The sequence below is a fragment of the Saccostrea cucullata genome, unplaced genomic scaffold (assembly GCF_032062105.1).
Source record: "Saccostrea cucullata isolate Sc308-1 unplaced genomic scaffold, CSIRO_AGI_Scuc_v1 ctg364, whole genome shotgun sequence".
Lineage (NCBI taxonomy): Eukaryota > Metazoa > Mollusca > Bivalvia > Ostreida > Ostreidae > Saccostrea > Saccostrea cuccullata.
Window position 1 is genome coordinate 153,304 of NW_026928969.1, and position 15,251 is coordinate 168,554.

The window sequence follows — 15,251 nt, forward strand, 5'->3', positions numbered from 1 at the left end:
AAGGCCTCTCCCCATACTTTTGTTGCAGTATATTCAAATAAGGGTAAATTATAGTGATGTATAAAAAAGAGGATTTTAAAGAAGTTGGCTTACCCCCCCCCCCCTTCGAAAAAATGAGTTTAGACAAGTTTTTTTTCCTCCTGTTTGGTTTATTCAGGAAAGTTGACCCCCCCGCCTCAAATGCGATGCTACGTCACTTCTCACTTATCTTATCCAATCATCATTTTCACAGCATCAGAGGTTCTGATTCCACTTTAGTGGTCGTTACCCAAATATATGCTACAGAAAGGTTACATCAGAATAATTTAAGTTTTTAAGTTTTTTTTTATCAATATTTAAAAAAAAATATTTTTGAGAATTATTCAGACAATTTGGCACAAAATAATTCTATATACATATATTTTTTTCTAAATGAATAATTTAGATATAAAATAAATCATTGATTTAGTGTCAGGAAAAAAATACATTTAGGAACATTTTTTGATTTCTATGAACAAAAATATATGCTAATCGAAGTATATTGAGAAGGTATTTAAGTCCTGCGCCATGCCAGTATAGTTATCTATATTGTATTAATTGCCAATATCAAAGCATTGCTGCAATATCGAAAGCTGCAATATATTTTTATTTTTACAGTCAAACCCTGTTACCTCAAAATTATTGGGGCCGAAAAAAACTCAGTTCGAAATTTTTCGAGCTCGAGGAATCGAGATTTAATTCCAGGGTCAAAAAATGAAAGAAAAAAGGGTTTTTACTTTCGAATAACCTACCAAAGTATTTATTATAATGGGTACTAGAGATGTCGAACTATTACTTTATAATTACTTGTCTTTTACTTCCATTTAGATCGAGACACCCTCCTTAATTAAATTTCTTTTCAGACTTAATTAATTTGACCTGAATTAATGAATATTGGGTGAAAAATGGTTGTATGAAAAACGTGTTCATAACATGAACAGAACCAATACTTTTTACTTTCAAGCATACAGTCATGGAGAATAATATTGAAATATTATTCTCCATAACTGTATGCTTTAAAATAAGAAGTAACGGTTCTGTTCATACCCTTTTCTGTTCTTTTTTTTTTTTGTAAGAAAGTGGAGAACTTCAAAATCTGTTGCTCTCTGTATCAAAGCACAATTACATTGTTTTATTATAAATGTAAACAGAAAAGGAATGGGGCCTACTTTTTTGAGTAAGAGACGATTGGAACTTCTAAAAAAAAGTTTCCGGATTTTTTTTTTGTGATCGGTTTATCTATTAGACAAACAAAATTACGTCATTTCCATATTTATAATGGCGACCTCCAGCTCTTGTGAAAGTAACTTAGCACCAACAGAATTTGACTTGGCGAGCTCAGTAGAGAGTTCCTCTGGTCTGACGGTTGCAGTGGAACGGTGCCCTTTATGTGATGGAAGTAGGAGATCGTTTTATTGCAGAGATTGTGTGAATGGCGGACTGTTTGTTCACTCCATTGGAAGCCACCCTGAAAGGTAAACATTTTGCGTCGTCTGCCATTGTAATCAAATTCATTTCGGCATGTGAATGCCAATAATGGTATGACTTTGATACGAGGTCATATAGAAAACAAAATTAAAATTATCCCTGGAATTCTGCATTCCGTTCCAGAGTTAATAGGATTAGCTGGTATGACCAATTAGTGAGAATAAACCTGTTTTGGGACCTTCCTCACTATATCACTGTTTCCACTGTAACCAGTGTAACTTTTATCCAGTGTAAAGTGTCAGTGAAAAATAATGCTGCCCAAGGAAAAGCTTTTGTTAACTAATTATATACTGGTGAAATTCTGGACTGGTTTCTTGCCATGGATTATGCATAAATCAAATAAAAAAATTAAAATAGTGAATTTATCATGACATACTGAAATGTTTATTAGCATAGATTACACATGGTTACTCAGTAGAATGCTTACTCCCAGGTGGCAAGGTCCTAGATTCAAGCTCATGCTACAATGAAGTGCCCTAACATAAGTTGATAGAAAAAGGTGGCAGCTCTTGGACTGTTCCTTTGCAAGTGCTCTGCATTGAAATGAAAGTTGTGATTCTTTTGGATGAGACTGAAAAACTGAGGTTCTTACCATTCTTAGTCACAGTAGGTGTTAATTGACACAATAAGATCCTTCACTGTTCAGTGGCTCAAGCTGAGTGCCAAGTGGATGTCTAAATTTGAAGCTCTTCAACACTGTTTGGTGAAATCTCTTTATGTTAAAAATATCGAATAAGATGTAGTACAACATTAATCAATCAATATTATGAATCCAATGACTAATTTTTTTTAAAAATTCCATTTTACCAGATACAGGGAAAAAAGTCACAAGCTAGAATTATTACAGAAGGAAAGAAGGGGAAGATTAGAAAGGTATGTAATGTTATATGACTCTAAACAAAATACAAGAACTCCTGTGTACTAAATTTTCAATATGCTAAATGACAATGCATCATTTATTTTTAGGGTTCAAGATGCACTCAGACTTCACTTAAAAAGAGACCAAAAAGTAAGTATGAATTGCTTCTTTGAGTATCTACTTATGTGTTAAAATACACCTATCATGGCATACATATCTACTGTATACAGGGAAATTTTCGCCCCCGTTTTATTTTCGCCCTCTTCCTGATTGGGCGAATTTAAAATGGTGCGAATTCAAATGACACAGCATAGTTTCTTAAACAAAACTAAGAATGGGCGAATTTAAAACGGGGCAAAATAGTTTGCAAGTGCAAAAGGGCGAAAATAACACGGGGCAAAAATAACCCTGTACACAGTATTTATGTTGCCCCAAATGAATATGATTGGTATATTGTTATGACAAGGACCAAAATTTTTAGACAAGTTCAGGGTGACATATATGCTTTAGAAAAAAACAAAAATTCTAGTTTAATAATGCTTTTGTCTTTTGCTCTTCTTTTTTTTTGATTAAAAATTTCTGTCCTAGACAACACATGAATTCACTCAGTTCACTTGACATAAGGAACAGCAATGTGAAGCTACAAATACTGGTTTACTTTATAAGCATTTGATTTGCTCATATATTTCAGTTAAATACATTTATGTGGATCAAGAAATAAAACCCCTATTTTTTTCCTTAAAAATTTTTAGTGAGAACAGTTTAACCTGGAAAATGTATGAATAATGTTATATTTTGAGCTTCAAACATTTGCTACCTTTGATAGCATTGGCAGCATTGTTTATTCTAGATTTAACCCAAACTAATATGTTTCATTTGGGCCACCTGCATAATACCAAGATTTCTATCATTAATGTTTTAAAATCTATATTGCATACAAACACTGTATGTTAAATTTTTAGTCTTTTATTAACTGCTTCATTGTTATACATTTTATTTTGTATAGAAAAGTGAAATTGAACAATGCAAAGAAAGGATCAAGCTTTTAAAAAAGGCCCTTGCTGCAGCAAAAGAAACAAGATTAAAGGGTATGTATAATGTTTTTTGTGTGTTAAGTAGTGAAAATCAAACCTTCATGAATATTAGTGATTTCCTAGTAGACTTGACTGGAACATGCAATTTAGCAAACAAGCAAATCATATCTTTTTGCTACAAATCTACTATATATATGAATAGTTCATAATTTTATAAAATTACCTAAAATTGCAGGCAAAGAGCTTTGTGATAAACACAAGAGAGAAAACTACCAGCGAGTCGTAAGAGGTCGCAGACATGAAGAAAAGAAAAGGCGCATCTGTTCCTACATAGACGCTGTAAGGGCAGCTAATGAGGAGAAACTACAGCTCTGTAGGGAGAAGAAGAGAGAGCTAGCAGCCGAGAGAAAGGTCCAGGTGGATAGATTGGAGAAGTTTATTTTCCAGGTGGAGGAGGTGGCCCTGGTCAGGTACTTTGTTACTAATTATTTAGCTGTCTGTGAAAAGTTTTCGTGCCTTTTAGATTTTCGAAGTCTATACCTGAGATGATGAACAATATTATGTGTGGTAAAAATAAAGTATTATTTGACATTCCTTTGAACATATACCGGTACTATGACTATTACTTTATGTCTTATTTGAATGAAGGGGAGGGGTAGTGGGGATAGAATCAAATTTTCATTTTTCCGTATGTGCCTTGGTTTATTATAACATTCTTACATCAGCTACTAGTATTCATTACACTGAAATTGAAAACTTGAACATGTACAAGTTCATTTCTTGAGTCTAAGGTCATGGGATTGGCACAGGTCTTTCTTGAATAAATAAATAAATACTCTGACATCCCACAGACCAACACAGACAAAAATGTTTCCTCCTGTAGGATTTTCTTGTTGAATGTCCCAAAATGATATTACATGTACTAGGTAACTCAGTGAGATGGAACATCCAAAAGAGTACAATGTCAAGGTCACAAAAAGTCTAGCTCAAAGCACATATTTCTTGAATAAGTACCCAGATCAATATTTTACATTCCCACAAAGTACAAAAATGTTTTCATAAGATATTTTTGTGACATTTGATTATCATATACATGTACTTGTATATTTTTCTGTGTATTTCCAAACATACCATATAGCGGGTTATTTTAGCAGGGTGCTAATTTTGGCCTATTTTGGCATTTTGATGATAGGCCGCTAAAATTTTAATCACTGAAATAGTCATTACTCTTATTAGTGTCCATCTGCAAAGAGCTTAAACATTGCGTCCGCTAAAATAAATTACGCCAAAATTATTGGCATACCTTAGAGAAGGCAAAATGCCAAATTTTACACCCGCAAAGAAAACACTCTATACGGTAATTAATGCACTTTACTTTCTCTACCATGCACACATGTTAACAGTGAAACAGACTCAATGGTTGTGAGCACAGTGAGTGCACTCCGAGATGCCAGTCGTACAGCGTATGTTAGAGGACAGTGGGTATACACAGACGGTAGTGGGGAGGCCCAACACAGAATTGTGGAACCCACATTACCTTGTAGTGGAGATTACTCAGCATATAACTTGTGGGGTAAGTCAGTTTATAATGTACATATAAAAGCATTGTAAAGACAAGGATTGATGAAGGTGAAATAAGTTTCTTTTAACACGGAATACTTCATTGGACTTCTACAGCACATTTTAAAATTTTTATTGCAGTTTATAAAAAGGGATACATTAGCCTAACATGAAATTAATGTATTTGCTCTGTCTGTCTAACAATTTTTACAACAGCTCTTTGGTATTTATATACAAAAGTTTCAGAAACTGTGGTTATTTTCTTTACAATATGAATAAATGTAAAAAAGAAATTTTTCATGAGTGGACACTATTACATACATGTAGATATGTGAAAGCAAAGTTTTTGAAAATAGGAAGTGTATCCTTCTTTGATTTTTTTTGCAGTGGCTGCAAACCAGGAAAATGGTGGTCATCCTGACAACAGTTTGAGAAATCCCGGTCACAGAATCAGTGCTGGCTTGTGTTACGCCAGTCAGATGACTGCTGTACTTAGTCATATACTGGATATCCGTCTTCCTAGAAAACAGCCCTACAGGTGAGTGTTATGTGTACCACCAACCAACAAGTCTCTGCTTACCTTTCTCTGACTCTCTGGTAATGTTTTTCCCAGTCATATCTCAGTTGTAAAGTTGCTGTGGTATCAAATCCAAATTACCGTATAATCCCTATTAACCGCCCCGGGCGCTTAGAAAATTGCAAAAAGGGGCGGTTATTTTGGTGTTCTCTTTATGATATTTAATGTCATGTTTTAACTTAAAAAAATCATTTGAAAATAAAAATAAATACAAGAAACAACTAAGATAATGTCTAACTTTATTTAAAGTGAAGATAATCCACCCAAATTATGCTAAACTGTTCATTTTCCATTGAGAAATTGGATGATAGACAACATTTTTTTGATACGATTCTGGTTGATTTTAATCACTTATAGGGGGCCATTATTTCTTGACAATTGAAAAAGACCTAAGGGGGCGCTTATAGGGGTAGGGGCGGTTAATAGGGATTATACGGTAATGTTGAGTGTGAGAGAATAAATCAAGAAAAAAAATTATGTATATAGGTGTACTGTTGATATTAACACAACTGAATTTTGACATATGGACATATAAACAGACATGCCTTTTCAAAATTTTCTACAATGAAATGAAATTCTGATTTCAGTGACTTTTGTACCAATGAAATAATAGAGAGACAGTTTAAACACAGTGTGGCCTGCTTGAACCAGAATATCTTGTATTTGTGCTTTGCCCAGAATGTTCCTAATCCAGAGCATATAGATCCTAGGAACACACTTCAGAATATTGTGGTGCTTCTGTCCTGTCCATCACTGGGAAAGTAAGTACACTCCAGAACATTGTTGCTATAGGGAGATACATTGTATATACTTTTAAGAATTTGCATTTTCATGAGAAGAAAAAGTACATTTTAGGACACCTTTTATTTTTCTTTAAATTTCTAGATTCAAAATAAAAAAGGACTTTTATTTCAATTTACTCCTGAAATGCTTTTGATTTGAAACAGGAATTCCAATTTTGAAATCGATAAAGATCTAATGGCTTCCATCGAGGACTCGATTATCCTCCAAGAGGAGGATTCAGATACCGGTGGGGGAGAGGACGAATTGATCAGTGACTGGGAGCAGGTCACAGAGGATGTGTCGGATATGTCGGATGTTCCAACTCGAGCCGGATACAACAGCACAATATCCAACATCCAGACCATGTCTTATCCAGGTCAACCTCCAGAGCAACTGACAGCCAGTGGATTCGTCACCACGGCTGCCACTTCTTTCATGTCGTTATTCAGGGGAGGTGATCAGAAGAGCTGAAAGAAGAGAAGCTCTTCAATTTGCATTTTAAGTTGAAAAAAAAAGTCATCAAGATTTGAATTCACACAGTTTTGCCTTCTTACATTTTTTTTTTGGTACTAAAGTACAGATGGATTGCATGTTTATGAGAAACACCATATTTATAAAAATCATGCTGATCATATTCTTGCCAATATATATATTTAAGGTATACCTTATGAAATTGTGTTTATTCTAGGCACATTTTAAATGTCTTTTGGTCAAAGACCACAGCTTACTATAAGCAATGATCAGTGGTGTTTTGTTCTTTTATGTGTCTGCAAATCTTATTTCAAAAATGATACAAGATTGGCCTGATTTTAATAGAACTTAAAACACAAGACTACTCCTAAGATAAGTAATATCATACATACATAGATTTTGGTTTTAACAAACAGTGTTTCTGAGGTTACTGAAATTAAAATTTCTATGAAGTTCTTTCAAAAAGATATAAAAACCAAGGCTTGTAATTCTATTTGTCATTGTGAAAGCTACTCAAAGAAATATGTTGAAATGTTTTATTACAGTTCTCGGGTTAGCTTGGACTTTCAGTGAGGCGTGGCATTCTCGGCGCTACGTAATGGCGAATACTAGTAGATTCTCATCGGTTAAGAAATTAATAGCATCAGGAACTTGAAATTGTTGACAACTGTGAGACGAATTACTGTAAACCAAGTATTATACGCGTGCGATAAATATCCGCAAGTTCCGCGATTAACCTCTGCTCGTGGATATTTATCGTCGCGAACCAGTTCAGTTGTTATTTTCCAATGTTACAATTAGAGTTATTTGCCCTGTTTTGAATACCGATCCCGACGGTTCAATAAGTAATCACGGGTCGAAGAACTTTTGTGTTCTAAAAGCAGTTGAAATTTAATTGCAAACATTCAGAAAAAATATATAAACGAATGGCAAATCTAAAACTATTTGTCTAAAAATGATTAAAATGTCAATAATTATTTCAGTTTGTGTTATCATTGTTCATTATTGTCACAGACGAGTTAGAGATAGCCTGGTTAATTACGACTAATTATAGCCCAGTCCTGCGCCGTCCCAACCATTTATAATAATTGCCCTATGACTATGTAGATCTTGTAAAGCGTCAATTATCCAATTAGCATGACGAACTTTTACACTTGAGAGTTTGAAATCAACTTTAATCTCCTCGATTTTTTAACCCGATTTTCATTCAAGCGTCATGAATAATGCGTAAGAAGTATACTCATAGTAACATTTTTCCTACTTCAGGTGCGGATATAAGATTTTAAATGGACGCAATGCACAGAATGTCTTGAATGATAATGCGTAAGCAGTAATCACGGTAGCATTTTACGTAGTTTATGGGCGGTTATAAAATTTTAATTTGATACAAAAAATACTTGTGGAAATAAAAAAAAATATGATCCCTTGTTCGCGGAAATAAATCGTCGCGAATTAGTTCTCTAGCGGTCAGTCGCGAATAAAAAATTACGCGTATAATAATTGGTTTACAGTATGCCCCACCTCTGTGCCGTGAGAGAACTTTTAATTGGCTATTACTACACCAGTTGACATTCGGACGAATTTCTATCCTATGTATATTTCAACAGTGAAGGAAAGCTGTGTAAATTTCAGAAGCTAATTAGGTAACATCGAGAATGCCATGCTTTACTGAAAGTCCAAAGTAAACTGGTAATGGTCCTAAAGTGCCACTTTTAAAATTCTACTTCAAGTTTTGATTTGATTCATCTCTAAGTACATGTACTACCTTTTCTCTTTCTGTATTATAAGTACAAGTCAGTAAAGCTACAATCTCATCAGAGACTTCTGTTTTTTCTTATGTGATTGATTTAATTGAAGAAATATTTTAGATAGTACTGTATGTCTTATTGTAATGTTTCAGGGTATGTACAATGTAAATATACTTTGTATTAAGAATCCAGATAGTATATGTTTTTGTGTCAAACTGTTGTGAAGCTGGGTTGTTAATTTTGACTTCTAAGTCATATTCCTTTTATGGTATTTATTTTCATAGACTCGTAAACAAAGTGCAATATATACATGTAACATTAATGACAAACTGCAAATTTATGTCTATTTTTTCTTCATTTCTCTCAGGGTCAACATAATTGTTACTTGAATGTAGATTCTGATTTGGCATTTAATTTTAATCAATTTATGTAGGGAAAAAATTCTAAAATGCATTTGTCCATAAAAATAACCTATTTAATTGATTTGTCTAATTTTTATAGCAGTGTAAAATTGAACTCGAATGACCTGGATAAAAAGGCTGGATCTGTTTTAACCCCTTACCATAAATCAGATAACAGGGTTTTCCTCTCTTTTTCTTCTTTTCTTGGAAACTGCAACAGAGAAGAATTGAAACCTTAAAATCAACTTAAATGTTACCAGTTGTGACTAGATGCATTCATTATGAAAGCATAACATGATTTACAATATGATAGAATAAACTGATTGTCTGAAAGTAACCTTTTTAATGCTTGGTATTCCAATTATTTGAAACATGGATTATTCTGGGGTTATGACCATTATAATCAAGTCATTGGCTTTTGCAGTGTATAACATAGAAAAGTGTATCTTTAACTTGACTATGCTGTGCAGAAAGCTCATGTTTCAGATGGATCCTTATAAAAGATATGACAAATAGTGCATCTAAGTCCTAAAGTAAGGTCATCTCAGAAAGTTTAGTTCAATGTTTCAAAGTATTGCAAAAAGAAACAGAGGTTTTACCTCCACCTATTAGGCAAACTTGTTTAAAAGCTTGTGAACTTATTATGCATTGACCAATATCCTTTTCAACCCAATGTGCCTTTTGATAAAAATGATATATGTTATTGAGCATCTGAAGACTCCATAGACTGACTTTTAATTTTTTTTTGGGGGGGGGAGGGGGGTTCACACCAAAATTTTTTTTTTCTCTGTGTGACCTTGTCTACAAATGCACTGACAGAATGCTAAAAAAAGATTGAATGCTAGTAACCTAATTTTTTCAGCAAATTTTATGGAGGTAAATACTTTATGTGTACTTTAAAAAGCGGGCATCATATTTTAGCGACTTTAGCAACGACAACAATGCGCTAATTCATGAACATGGCTAAGAAATTAATTTATACATGTATATACAATACACTGAACGGACATGTGTAGCGCTAATTTATGATTACGCCAACAACTTTGTCCCCAGTGATTAGGCTTAATTTTGAATACACCAAATTATGTACACGTAAAGTAGATACTGTAGATTCCTAAATATACGCGATGAATAAATTATCGTATAATAACGCAAGAAATACCGCTCGCGAAATAAAATTACTTGCTTTTATTTTTATGCTGCTTTTATATATGTAATATCTCTAGATAAATTACCAATTTGTGAATTATTGTTCCTGCGATTTGACGTTATTGGACCATTTCACGATATTAAGTACTGTCATAAAATAAGGAATCTACAGTACTTTCAAGTTTTAATACAAGAAGTAAAAATGTCTGATATGCAATATTTTGGATGTCCAGAGGTACGGGTCAAATGATATTATGTGTATTACTCATTTTCTTGTCTGAAAATATAACAGTTTATTAAAACATGAGTATGTTGTGCAATACAGTATATTATAAGAATACTAATGTTTAAATGAATTTTTGTTTTGTTAACATAAATGTTTAAGTTTTTTCTGATTTGTATTCTTTTATGAATAAGTATTTCTTTTATTTTGTCTTATATTTTAGCTCCAATTTAAATTATTTTATTTGTTATAGAGGGATATTTGCATTTTCATTTTATATTCAAACTAAATAATGCTTATAAAATGGAGATGATAAGAACAAACATTGTCAACATAAACTTAATGAAATGTATGGATAAAATCCTTAGATATAAAAATTGTTAGAATTATCTCCCCTATTTCTATATTAAGTTCTCTCAAATTTGCAAGGTGGCCTATAAATTTAAGCTATCAAATCATAGAAAAGAACTTTTTGTGTATCTCATCATCAATCCAAAGACCCATCTTTGTAAATTTTATGCATAAAAATGATACTTTTCTCATAGGCTTGTTATTGTATATTAAAACAATTAGATCATATCTATCCATTATGAGATGGATTGTAAAGATTTTCTTTGGAAATTTAGTAGATGATCCAACCATGCTGAATCTATAGAAATGGAGGAGTAAAATACAGAAGACTATTGCATAGAGATGAGCACAAAGTTGTCCCTTTTCCATGCTTTTGTGCTTCATCCCAAAATGTCTTTGAACAAGAACAAGGTTTTTGGTATTTCTCTCAACATCTTTATGTTGACAAAAAAAGCATTATTTTACCATGTTAAAAGATAAATGTATATGTATTAGATCAAGGTCATTTTGGATTATGTTTAGGATTTTGTGATAAGGCAGAACCCTTTACAAATTAAAGGTGTAGAGTTCCATTTTCCAGTCCTGGATGTAACTAAAAAGGGCCATAACTCTCTTGTTCATTATAGATGTGTTTACATTTTTGAGAAATTCCTCATTCTGGCCTCCCATTTCCTAATTTAGAGGTGTTATCAATATACAGCCATGTCAATTGATGATTGTGATCTCATTACCAAAATATAACTCAGATTTTACTGCATTGCCTACTATTGACAAAATGTTGTCCAATGCAAGTTTATAATAAATATTAATTTTTTAATTGTTCAATTGACTGTAATAGTTATGACGTACAAGTAAGATTTATTTTGGGGTAAGCTTTTGGAATTGAGCATTGATAAATGTATATAAATCCTTATTTAATGCCTTTTTAAACATGTTTGTCATATTATGAATTTAATAGTATTAATCAAATTGAAATATCCAACTACTCCACATTTGTACTTTGTTTTATTTTATTTCTTGGCCAACTGTGATAAAACTAGAATTCAGTAAAGTATTTGTTCTGATAATTATTGTTACATGCATTTTGCTTATATTTAATAAAAAGGATGAAAATAAGCAGTGAATATGGTTTGCTCTGTAGTACAAGGACTAGTAGCTATTATTAGGAATAAAAGCTATTATACTTAACTGTTTCCCCAAGATTGAAGTTCCATGAATCAAATACTGGTAATTCCCTCTCGATGCCAGAACCACCATGTTTGCTTCTGGACATCTGAAAGGCAGAGTACAAAGTTCAATGGAGTGAATTTTTTAAAGCAGATGCAAGGCACCCAGTGAGGCTCTATTGATCATGTAGGGTACTATTTACCCTACTTTGAGAGAAGTTATTCCCCTTTATGTTATCTGCTTATAATAATTTTAAAATAAATGTGAAAATGTAATTGCTAAGTGTATTAGATAAAATAATTATACAATAATGCTTAATATATAATACCAAAAAGTCTATGGATCATTTGCAGAGCTATGTTCACAAAATCATCGTAAGATCTCATTTATTACAAACATATGAAGAACCCTAACAGATGGTGGGTTAAGTGTATTAAATGTATGATTTTTCTATTTATACCCCTTCCAAATCAATTTAAAACCTTCTAATGCAGTTTTCTCAGATAGGTGATTCCCTTAAATGGGAAAAAATATAATAATATTCCTTCACTAATTGCTATAAAGAATTCTGATATTCCATGACGCAATGTATACCATAACACTCATCGACTGTAGCAACTAGTTTACAAATGCATATATTTCTGGATTGAAAGTTGAATGACCAGCTATATCCTATTTCAGTCTTAAGAATTAAGCGAATTACATCAGAAAAGTTAGTACCGATGGTCAGTTAGAAAATCGATTCAACGGTTGACATGAATGAATCAATAATGGTAGGTACTTCTTGATTTACTCTCGGAGATGTTTCTAGGTTACTATTTTTTCTAACATGCTGAAGATGTTACATGTTTTTAAAAATACCCAGAAGGTATGCGTGCGTGTTTTGAGTACCATCATCACTTGTTTTAAAATTTCCTCTTTTAATTCATACCTCTTCGAGATGTTGAATCTATGAAGCATTTTTTTCATCTATCAAATACTGATTTAGTAGATTAAAAATATTTTGAATCCAGACCAAATTTTATGCAATGCACGAAAGACTAGGTATTGCATTATATTGAATTACTTATATATAAGTATTATATAATACACGGAACTAGATTACACGTTGAGCTGTTTGTGAGATATCTTTATGTAATTAGATATTTTGAGTAAAATAATTGAATCGATTTTATTTGTAAAAAGCGATGGTTTTGATAATGCAACACTTCAAGGTCTTGGTCAAATGGTCAAATTTGTTTTTATTCAAAGGAAGGTATTGTCACAAGAATTATACCTGTGAAATATGAAAGCCCTAGTACTAACTGTTCAAAAGTTATGACCAAGATAATTTTTTTTTTTAGTGGATCTAACTCTAAGGTCAAGGTAAAAAATATTTATACCCTTTGAAAGTACTTGTCACATTGAATGGTCATAAGTATGAAAGCCCAAGCACCATCTGTTCAAAAATTTTGTGCAATATTAAAGTTTGAAAATTTTCGGTAAAAGTTATTCAAACTCCAAGGTCAAGGTCAATTTTCTTGTGCCCTAAGAAAGATCTTGTCACAAGAAATAAATCTGAAATATTAAAGTCATAGCCTCACCCACTCAAAAGTGATTGGCAAGATTAAAGTTTATGCAGACAAACAGATTAACGGACATATCTACAGACGGACAGGACAAAATAGCTGAACCCACAGAAAAGTTATTGGCAAGATTAAAGTTTTTGCAGACAAACAGACAGACAGGACAAATATTATATACCCTCGAATCTTCGATTACGGGGGCTTAAAAATATAATACGAACAAGATATATTTAGTAATACTGTTGCCCCGATTGCAGTTCAAGGCTAAGGTAAAAGATTTTCAAATGTAAGGCAAACCTCAAGGTCAAGAGTTCTACAATGTTGGTATACAAAGAAAAGTCTTTTCACAAGGAATATATACGAGTACTTGTGAAATATGAAAGCGCTAATACAAACCATTCAGGGAATAGGCCCTAGGTTAAATTTTTTGTAAAAAGTAGGTCATACTCTAAGATCAAGGTCAAGAGCTAGAAAAATTGTTCCATTTGGAAAGATTCTGTTGCAAGAAATTCATAAATCACCAACCAGGGAAGGATATTTTTTGTCAAAATAATGTAAGTCAAAATCACACAGGGAAAACAAAAGCCCAAACCCAATATTTCAAAAGGCTTTGGCCGAGGTCAAAGTTTAAAAAAAGGTCAAACTTCAAGGCCGAGGTAAATAATATTGGTTCCAGAAAGTTCTGCTCATATGGATATATCTATGAAATAAGGAAGCTTTATCACCAACCATTCAAAAGTTATGGGCAAGATTAAGTTTTTGCGGACAAACAGATCAAAAGACAAATAGACAGATCAGAACTATAAATTGCCTCGATTCTTTGATGACTGGAGCGTAAAAAAAACCTTTGACAAATGTTGTCAAACGGGGCACCAGTGTTTCACAAACACATATATCCTGTTTACTTTTAATTTAAGCACGAAAATGGTCATCTATAGACTGGTTCCCCCATCCATCTATTTCTTTATCGAGTACTGTCCCTCCTGTAGACCCGAGGGACAACACCATGTTCAAAAGATTTTCGAGTCTGGATTCTCTACTCTTCATTTGTTTTTCCTTGTCAATACTCGGAATGCTGTCGTTGGAAAAAAAAATCAGTCAGAAAAGATAGACAATAGCTAATGTTTCGTATTTTAAAGCAAGGAATGGTGAGATTAAAAAAAGAAGAAAAAATCAAACGTTTGAATTTTCATTATGCACGGTTTGTGTAAATATATTATGTAACACTTCAATGAAAAAGCCATTAACAAATAAAGTTCCGGACAAGAAGGTGAAAGTTTGCGTAAATGTATGCTTTGCGCAATTAACTGTGAAGTTTGTTTGCATGAATTTAAATAAATGTTTAAACAAAAATAATCTTTACTAAGATGGCACAAATATGGAAGGTAAGAGAGAGAGAGAGAGAGAGAGAGAGAGAGAGAGAGAGAGATTCTTGTCGTTTTCAACACTTATATCGCGTTAGAAAATTATTATTTATCATTTTTGCTAAACACCTATTAACGTTGATGCATGTATGGTAATTATAATACCGTTGGAATATAATGTCGATTTGTGATGTTTACATCTTGTTATCAATCTTGATGAATTCTGTATTAATTCAATTACTAGTAATGCAAAATTAATATCGGGAGGGGAGGGGGCTGCGCAACACAACCTCTCTCTATTAAAAATGTTAATTGAAAGCCCCTCTTTTAGAAATTACATTTTCGTTGAAGTATAGTCAAATAAGGGTAATGTAGTGGTTGGTACTGAAAGAAGTTGTTGACTTTTTTTTGCTTGTCAAGTTTTTGCCTGCAACAGTTATGTTGGCATGCAACATATTTATGTCAACATGCAAGTTAATTATGTTGACATTCA

The 15,251-nt window shown here is 32.8% G+C and overlaps 1 protein-coding gene across 1 annotated transcript; it reads left to right on the forward strand.

Annotated features, from left to right (window-relative positions):
• The first annotated feature begins 1,223 nt into the window (after positions 1-1,223).
• LOC134279450 (beclin 1-associated autophagy-related key regulator-like) lies at positions 1,224-7,978 on the forward strand. The gene is made up of 9 exons (XM_062761857.1): positions 1,224-1,493; positions 2,317-2,379; positions 2,473-2,515; positions 3,372-3,453; positions 3,635-3,869; positions 4,803-4,972; positions 5,347-5,497; positions 6,124-6,297; positions 6,484-7,978. The coding sequence occupies exons 1-9, from the start codon at positions 1,297-1,299 to the stop codon at positions 6,788-6,790; spliced, it is 1,422 nt and encodes a 473-aa protein (XP_062617841.1). The 5' UTR covers positions 1,224-1,296; the 3' UTR covers positions 6,791-7,978.
• The last annotated feature ends 7,273 nt before the right edge of the window (positions 7,979-15,251 follow it).

Bases quoted from the DNA above. Each gene is read 5' to 3' on its own strand.
- LOC134279450 (XM_062761857.1), top strand. From the start codon at position 1,297: ATGGCGACCTCCAGCTCTTGTGAAAGTAACTTAGCACCAACAGAATTT. The intron at 1,494-2,316 runs GTAAACATTTTG...CCATTTTACCAG, and splicing joins ATTGGAAGCCACCCTGAAAG to ATACAGGGAAAAAAGTCACA. The intron at 5,498-6,123 runs GTGAGTGTTATG...TTCTGATTTCAG, and splicing joins CCTAGAAAACAGCCCTACAG to TGACTTTTGTACCAATGAAA.